We start from the raw sequence: 9,961 nt of genomic DNA, 5'->3' as shown, positions 1-9,961 counted from the left end.
CCATACCCCATATCTCACACCCCCCATACCCCACATTCCATATCCTATATCCCATACCCCATATCTCACACCCCACACCCCATACCCAACACCCCACACCCCACACCCCACATCCCACACCCCACACCCCATACACCATATTCCATATCCTATACCCCATACCCCATATCTCACACCCCACACCCCATACCCCATACCCCATATTCCATATCCTATATCCCATACCCCATACCCCATATTCCATACCCCACACCCCATATCCCATACCCCACATTCCATATCCTATATCCCATACCCCATACCCCATATTCCATACCCCACACCCCATATCCCATACCCCACATTCCATATCCTATATCCCATACCCCATATCTCACACCCCACACCCCACACCCCATACCCCACATCCCATATCCTATATCTCATACCCCATATCTCACACCCCACACCCCACACCCCACACCCCATACCCCACATCCCATATCCTATATCTCATACCCCATATCTCACACCCCACACCCCACACCCCATATCCCAGACCCCACATTCCATATCCCATATCCCATACCCCATATCTCACACCCCACACCCCACACCCCATACCCCACATCCCATATCCTATATCTCATACCCCATATCTCACACCCCACACCCCACACCCCACACCCCATACCCCACATCCCATATCCTATATCTCATACCCCATATCTCACACCCCACACCCCACACCCCAGATCCCATACCCCACATTCCATATCCTATATCCCATACCCCATATCTCACACCCCACACCCCACACCCCATACCCCACATCCCATATCCTATATCTCATACCCCATATCTCACACCCCACACCCCACACCCCACACCCCATACCCCACATCCCATATCCTATATCTCATACCCCATATCTCACACCCCACACCCCACACCCCATATCCCATACCCCACATTCCATATCCTATATCCCATACCCCATATCTCACACCCCACACCCCATACCCCATACCCCACATCCCATATCCTATATCTCATACCCCATATCTCACACCCCACACCCCACACCCCATATCCCATACCCCACATTCCATATCCTATATCCCATACCCCATATCTCACACCCCACACCCCATACCCCACACCCCACACCCTACCCCATCCCCTCGCCAGCCCTCACACTGCACATCCAACATGTACTGGGTCTGGCGGCGCTGCCCCCGCGCCAGGGCCGGGTGCGAGGCCTCGCAGGTGACGATGGCTCCGTGATCGCGGCGCTCCACGCGGAGCCGCAGCACGTTCCGCTGCCGGAAAACCTTGCCCTGCAGCTCCCGGCTGCTGGAGCCTGCGGCGGGATGGGGGGGGAGGACAGGGACAATGGCCCAGAGCCCAGAGCCCAGAGCCCACACCCCATAGCCCATAACCCATACCCCATAGAGCATACCCCATACCTCATAACCCATACCCCATATCCCATATCCCATATCTCATAGCCCACACTCCATATCCCACATCCCATATCCCATACCCCATATCCCATAGCCCATATCCCATAGCCCATATCCCACACCCCATATCCCACACCCCATACCCCATACCCCATATCCCATATCCCGTAGCCCAGACGCTATATCGTTTACGGCTTAGACAAGATCGCATATCCCATAGCCCATATCCCATAGCCCATTTCCCATAGCCCATATCCCACACCCCATATCCCACACCCCATACCCCATATCCCATATCCCATATCCCATAGCCCACACCCCATATCCCATACCCCATAGCCCACATCCCATATCCCATACCCCATATCCCATAGCCCATATCCCACACCCCATATCCCACACCCCATATCCCACACCCCATACCCCATATCCCATATCCCGTAGCCCACACCCCATATCCCATACCCCATAGCCCACATCCCATATCCCATAGCCCATATCCCATAGCCCATATCCCACACCCCATATCCCACACCCCATACCCCATATCCCATATCCCGTAGCCCACACCCCATACCCCATATCCCACACCCCATATCCCACACCCCATACCCCACACCCCATATCCCATACCCCATATCCCACACCCCATACCCCATATCCCACACCCCATATCCCACACCCCATATCCCACACCCCATATCCCACACCCCATACCCCATATCCCATATCCCGTAGCCCACACCCCATATCCCATACCCCATAGCCCATACCCCATACACCATATCCCACACCCCACACCCACACCCCACACCCACACCCCACACCCCATCCCCACTGCCCCACGCCACTGCTCTCACCCGGCAGCTCCCTCCGGTCCCGGTACCAGCGCAGCGTTGCCGGGGGCCGGGCTCTTGGCACCACGCAGCTCAGCTCCAGCTCCGCTCCCTCCACCGCCGCCGTGCCGGCCTCCACCAGCGGGTCCTCGGGGGGCACTGCGACGGCAATGGGGCAGCCCAGTGAGGCCCATTGGGTGCCATTGAGGGACACTGAGGCCCATTGGGTGCCATTGAGGGACACTGAGGCCCATTGGGTCCCATTGAGGGGCACTGAGTCCCATTGGGTGCCATTGAGGGACACCGAGGCCCATTGGGTCCCATTGAGGGGCACTGAGTCCCAATGGGTGCCATTGAGGAACACCGAGTCCCATTGAGGGACACTGAGGCCCATTGGGTGCCATTGAGGGACACTGAGGCCCATTGGGTCCCATTGAGGGACACTGAGTCCCATTGGGTGCCATTGAGGGACACCGAGGCCCAATGGGTCCCATTGAGGGACACTGAGGCCCAATGGGTGCCATTGAGGGACACCGAGGCCCATTGGGTGCCATTGAGGGGCACTGAGTCCCATTGGGTGCCATTGAGGGACACTGAGTCCCACTGAGGGACACCGAGTCCCATTGAGGGACACTGAGTCCCAATGGGTGCCATTGAGGAACACCGAGTCCCATTGAGGGACACCGAGTCCCATTGGGTGCCATTGAGGGACACTGAGTCCCATTGAGGGACACCGAGTCCCATTGGGTGCCACTGAGGGACACTGAGTCCCATTGGGTGCCATTGAGGGACACTGAGTCCCATTGAGTGCCATTGAGGGACACTGAGTCCCATTGGGTGCCATTGAGGGACACTGAGGCCCATTGGGTGCCATTGAGTCCCATTGGGTGCCATTGAGTACCACTCAGTCCCATTGGGTGCCATTGAGTCCCATTGGGTGCCATTGAGTCCCATTCAGTCCCACTGGGTGCCATTGAGTCCCACTGAGTCCCATTGAATTGTTTTCTGTCCCATTGAGTCCTACTCTGCCCCATTGAGTCCTACTCTGCCCCATTGAGTCCTACTCTGCCCCATTGAGTCCCATTGTGTCCAGTTGAGTCCCATTAACCCCCCATTGAGTCCGACTGGGTCCCATTGATTCCCACTGAGTCCCATTGAGTCGTCCTGTGCCCCATTGAGTCCCATTGAATCCCTTGAGTCCCATTGACTCCCCATTGAGTCCCACTGTGCCCCATTGAGTCCCATTGTGCCCCATTGAGTCCCATTGTGCCCCATTGAGTCCCAGTGATTCACATGGTGGCCAATTGTGTCCATTTGAGACCCATCAACTCCCATCTCCCCATTGTGTCCCATTGAGTCCCACTGACTCTCACGGTGTCCCATTGTGCCCCATCACATCCCATTGAGTCCCATGGTGTCCCATTGAGTCCCCATTGAGTCCCATGGTGTCCCATCACATCCCATTGAGTCCCATGGTGTCCCATTGAGTCCCATAGACTCCCATGTCCCCATTGTGCCCCATTGATTCCCATTGAGTCCCACTGACTCACATGGTGGCCCATTGTGTCCCATCACATCCCATTGAGTCCCATGGTGTCCCATTGAGTCCAATGGTGTCCCATTGAGTCCCATGGTGTCCCATTGATTCCCATTGAGTCCCACTGACTCACATGGTGGCCCATTGTGTCCCATCGCATCCCATTGAGTCCCATGGTGTCCCATCGACTCCCATGTCCCCATTGTGTCCCCTTGATTCCCATTGAGTCCCACTGACTCTCACGGTGTCCCATTGAGTCCCATGGTGTCCCATTGATTCCCATTGAGTCCCACTGACTCACATGGTGGCCCATTGTGTCCCATCGCATCCCATTGAGTCCCACTGACTCCCATGGTCTCCCATTGTGTACCATTGATTCCCATTGACTCCCATGGTGTCCCATTGTGTCCATTGTGTCCCATTGATTCCCATGTTGTCCCATTGAGTCCCACTGACTCCCATGGTGTCCCACTGTGTCCCATTGATTCCCACTGACTCCCATGGTGTCCTATTGATCCCCATTGTGTCCCATTGAGTCCCACTGATTCCCATGTTGTCCCATTGAGTCCCACTGACTCCCATGGTCTCCCATTGTGTCCTATTGATCCCCATTGACTCCCATGGTGTCCCACTGTGTCCCATTGATTCCCATTGAATCCCATGGTCTCCCATTGTGTCCTATTGATCCCCATTGACTCCCACTGTGGCCCATTGATTCACGTTGACTCCCATGGGGTCCCGTTGAGTCCCATTGTGCCCCATTGAGTCCCACTGACTCCCATGGTCTCCCCTTGTGTCCTATTGATTCCCATTGACTCCCATGGTGTCCCATTGAGTCTCATTGACACCCATTGTGAACCATTGATTCACGTTGACTCCCACGGGGTCCCGTTGCATCCTATTGTGTCCCAATGTGTCCCATTGAGTCCCATTGTGTCCTATTGATTCCCATTGACTCCCATGGTGTCCCATTGAGTCCCATTGATTCCCATTGACTCCCATGGTGTCCCATTGAGTCCCATTGTGTCCTATTGATTCCCATTGACACCCATTGTGTCCTGTTGATTCCCATTGACTCCCTTGGTGTCCTATTGATCCCCATTGACTCCCATGGTGTCCCATTGAGTCTCATTGACACCCATTGTGTACCATTGATTCACGTTGACTCCCATGGGGTCCTGTTGCACCCTATTGTGTCCCATGGTGTCCCATTGATTCCCATTGATTCCCATTGACTCCCATGGTGTCCCATTGACTCCCATTGTGTCCTATTGATTCCCATTGACTCCCTTGGTCTCCCATTGTGTCCTATTGATTCCCATTGACTCCCATTGTGGCCCATTGAGTCTCATTGACTCCCATTGTGTACCATTGATTTACGTTGACTCCCATGGGGTCCCGTTGAGTCCTATTGCGTCCCATGGTGTCCAATTGAGTCCTACTGATTCCCATTGACTCCCATGGTGTCCCATTGATTCCCATTGACTCCCATGGGGTCCCGTTGAGTCCCCATTGATTCCCATTGACTCCCATGTTGTTCCATTGAGTCCCAATGACTCCCATGGTGTCCTATTGATTCCCATTGACTCCCATGGTGTCCCATTGTGTCCTATTGATTCCCATTGAGTCCCATTGATTCCCACTGACTCCCATGGTCTCCCATTGTGTCCTATTGATTCCCATTGAGTCCCATTGATTCCCACTGACTCCCATGGTCTCCCATTGTGTACCATAGATTCCCATTGACTCCCATGGTGTCCCATTGACTCCCATGGGGTCCCGTTGAGTCCCCATTGATTCCCATTGACTCCCATGTTGTTCCATTGAGTCCCAATGTCTCCCACGGTGTCCCATTGTGTCCTATTGATTCCCATTGACTCCCATGGTGTCCCATTGTGTCCTATTGATTCCCATTGATTTCCACTGACTCCCATGGTCTCCCATTGTGTACCATAGATTCCCATTGACTCCCATGGTGTCCCATTGACTCCCATGGGGTCCCGTTGAGTCCCCATTGATTCCCATTGACTCCCATGTTGTTCCATTGAGTCCCAATGTCTCCCACGGTGTCCCATTGTGTTCTATTGATTCCCATTGACTCCCATGGTGTCCCATTGTGTCCTATTGATTCCCATTGAGCCCCATTGATTCCCACTGACTCCCATGGTCTCCCATTGTTTACCATAGATTCCCATTGACTCCCATGGTGTCCTATTGATTCCCATTGTGTCCCATTGAGTCCCACTGACTCCCATTGTGGCCCAGTGTGTGTGCCATTGAGTCTCATTTACTCCCATTGTGTCCTATTGATTCCCATTGACTCCCATTGTGGCCTAGTGTGTGCCATTGAGTCCCATTGACTCCCATGGTGTCCCATTGTGTCCTATTGATTCCCATTGAGTCCCACTGACTCCCATGGTCTCCCATTGTGTCCCATTGATCCCCATTGACTCCCATGGTGTCCCATTGATTCCCATTGACTCCCATGGTCTCCCATTGTGTCCTATTGATTCCCATTGACTCCCATTGTGTACCCTTGACTCCCAGGGGGTCCCATTGAGTCCCATTGATTGTGTCCCATTGTGTCCCATTGATTGGGGTCCCATTGACTCTTGATTCCCATTGACTCATGGGTTCCCATTGTCCCATTGTCCCCATTGACTCCCATTGTGTACCCTTGACTCCCATGGTGTCCCATTGAGTCCCATTGATTCCCATTGACTCCCATGGGGTCCCATTGAGTCCCATTGTGTCCCATTGATTCCCATTGACTCCCATGGGTTCCCATTGACTCCCATTGTGCCCCATTGACTCCCATTGTATACCCTTGACTCCCATGGTGTCCCATTGAGTCCCATTGATTCCCATTGACTCCCATGGGGTCCCATTGAGTCCCATTGTGTCCCATTGATTCCCATTGACTCTCATGGGTTCCCATTGACTCCCATTGTGCCCCATTGACTCCCATTGTGTACCCTTGACTCCCATGATGTCCCATTGAGTCCCATTGATTCCCATTGACTCCCATGGGGTCCCATTGAGTCCCATTGTGTCCCATTGATTCCCATTGACTCCCATGGGTTCCCATTGACTCCCATTGTGCCCCATTGACTCCCATTGTGTACCCTTGACTCCCATGATGTCCCATTGAGTCCCATTGATTCCCATTGACTCCCATGGGGTCCCATTGACTCCCATTGTGCCCCATTGACTCCCAGCTCTTACCCAGCACGGTGAGGGTGGCGATCTGGTGGTGGGTGGCCTCGGTGTACAGCTGGCAGTAGTAACCACCCTCGTCCTCCAACCGGGCCCGCGCCAGGCGCAGCCGCAGCCGCCGCCGGCTGAACTCCACCAGCTGGAACCGCTCGTCCTTCAGCGCTGCGGGCACAGGGCCGGGGGGTCACCTCTGGCGTTCTAGGGGCACCCCACGGGGTTCTAGGGGCACCTCATGGGGTTCTAGGGGCACCCTATGGGATTATGTGGGCATCCTATGGGGTTATGGGGATGCCCTATGGGGTCATGTGGGCAATCCATGGGGTTATAAGGGCACCCCATGGAGTCATGCGGGCACCCTATGGGGTTCTATGGGCAACCTATGGGGTTCTATGAATACCCTACGGGGTTCTATGGGCACCCCATGGCGTTATATGGGTACCCTATGGGGTTCTATGGGCACCCCATGGGGTTTTAACGGTACTCTATGGGGTTATATGGTCAACCTATGGGGTTATGTAGTCACCCTATGGGGTTATGTGGGCAATCCATGGAGTCATGCGGGCACCCTATGGGGTTCTATGGGCAACCTATGGGGTTCTATGAATACCCTATGGGGTTCTGTGGGCACCCCATGGCGTTATATGGGTACCCTATGGGGTTCTATGGGCACCCCATGGGGTTCTACAGGTACTCTATGGGGTTATATGGTCAACCTATGGGGTTATGTAGTCACCCTATGGGGTTACGTGGGCAATCCATGGAGTCATGCGGGCACCCTATGGGGTTCTATGGGCAATCTATGGGGTTCTATGGGCACTCCATGGCGTTCTACAGGTACTTTATAGGGTTGTATGGTCACCCTATGGGGTTATGTGGACAATCTATGGGGTTATAAGGGCACCCCATGGAGTCATGTGGGCACCCTATGGGGTTCTACGTGTACTCTATGGGGTTGTATGGTCACCCTATGGGGTCATATGGGCACCCCATGGGGTTCTACAGGCACTCTATGGGGTTATATGGGTACCCTATGGGGTTACATGGGCACCCCATGGGGTTATACGGGCACTCTATGGGGTTATGTGGGCAATCTATGGGGTTATAAGGGCACCCCATGGAGTCATGAGGGCACCCTGTGGGGTTCTATGGGCACCCTAAGGGCTTATATAGGCACCTCATGGGGTTCTATGGGCACCCTATGGGGTTCTATGGGCACCCTATGGGGTTACATGGGCACCCTATGGGGTTACATGGGCACCCTATGGGGTTACATGGGCACCCTATGGGGTTATATGGGCACCCTATGGGGTTATATGGGTACCCTATGGGGTTACATGGGCACCCTATGGGGTTATATGGGCACCCTATGGGGTTATATGGGTACCCTATGGGGTTACATGGGCACTCTATGGGGTTATATGGGTACCCTATGGGGTTACATGGGCACCCTATGGGGTTATATGGGTACCCTATGGGGTTACATGGGCACCCTATGGGGTTATATGGGCACCCTATGGGGTTATATGGGTACCCTATGGGGTTACATGGGCACTCCATGGGGTTATATGGGTACCCTATGGGGTTACATGGGCACCCCTTGTGGGGGACACAGCCAACTTATGGGGTCCTACAGCCACGCCATGGGGACCTGTGGCCACCATAGGGACATTGTAGGGCCCTGTGGTCACCCTTTGGACACCGTGGCCACCCCAAGGACCCCATTCCCCCCATTGCCCCATAGCGCCCATTCCCCCCATAACCCGCCTTATCCCCATTGTCCCCATGACCCCCATAGCCTCTGTTGCCCCATTGGCCATTACCCCCATTATCCCCATTACCCGCATTGCCCACATAGCCCCCATTGCCCCCCTTATCCCCATTGCTCCCATTACCCCCATTGCCCCTGTTATCCCCATTACCCCATAGCCCCCATTGCCTCCATTACCCCCATTACACCATAGCCCCCATCACCCCCATTACCCCCATAACCCCCACTACCCCCGTTACCCCATAGCCCCCGTTACCCCTGTTACCCCATAGCCCCCATCACCCCCATTACCCCATAACCCCCATCATGCTCGTTACCCCATAGGCCCCATCACCCCCATTACCCCATAGCCCCCATCACCCCCATAGCCCCCATCACCCCCGTTACCCCATCACCCCCATCACTACCATTACCCCATAGCCCCCATCACCCCCATTACCCCATAACCCCCGTTACCCCATAGCCCCCATAACCCCCATTACCCCATAGCCCCCATCACCCCCATTACCCCCATTACCCCATCACCCCCATTACCCCATAGCCCCCATCACCCCCATTACCCCCATTACCCCATCACCCCCATTACCCCATAGCCCCCATCACCCCCGTTACCCCATAGCCCCCATCACCCCCATTACCCCATAACCCCCATCACTCCCATTACCCCATTACCCCCATTACCCCATAACCCCCATTACCCCCATTGCCCCCATTACCCCATTACCCCATCTCCCCCATTACCCCATACCCCCATCACCCCCATTACCCCATAACCCCCATTACCCCATCACCCCCATCACCCCATAACCCCCATTACCCCATAGCCCCCATTACCCCCATTACCCCATCACCCCCATTACCCCATAGCCCCCATAACCCCCATTACCCCATAGCCCCCATAACCCCCATTACCCCATAACCCCCATCACCCCCATTACCCCATAACCCCCATCACCCCATAACCCCCGTTACCCCATTGGGACCCCATAACCCCCATTGGACCCCATTGGAACCCCCATAACCCCCATTGGACCCCCCCATAACCCCCATTGGGACCCCATAACCCCCATTGGACCCCATTGGAACCCCCATAACCCCCATTGGAACCCCCATAACCCCACACCCCATTGGACCCCACCCCCATAACCCCCATTGGACC

General features: G+C 54.9%; 1 protein-coding gene across 1 annotated transcript; it reads right to left on the bottom strand.

The window, feature by feature from the left end:
• Positions 1-1,154: 1,154 nt before the first annotated feature.
• LOC130610761 (cell adhesion molecule 4-like) lies at positions 1,155-7,196 on the bottom strand (the record flags this gene model as incomplete). Its single annotated transcript, XM_057430848.1, has 3 exons — positions 1,155-1,342; positions 2,306-2,440; positions 7,044-7,196. Coding segments are annotated over 3 exons (476 nt in total), but the record flags the coding sequence as incomplete, so codon positions are not given.
• Positions 7,197-9,961: the final 2,765 nt, after the last annotated feature.

Source organism: Pezoporus wallicus, unplaced genomic scaffold, assembly GCF_028554395.1.
Source record: "Pezoporus wallicus isolate ANWC-B61680 ecotype Strahan unplaced genomic scaffold, APGP_CSIRO_Pwel_v1 contig_12077, whole genome shotgun sequence".
Classification (NCBI taxonomy): domain Eukaryota; kingdom Metazoa; phylum Chordata; class Aves; order Psittaciformes; family Psittacidae; genus Pezoporus; species Pezoporus wallicus.
Note: the sequence above shows the minus strand (reverse complement) of the source record. Positions and strands in the feature narration are given on the sequence as shown.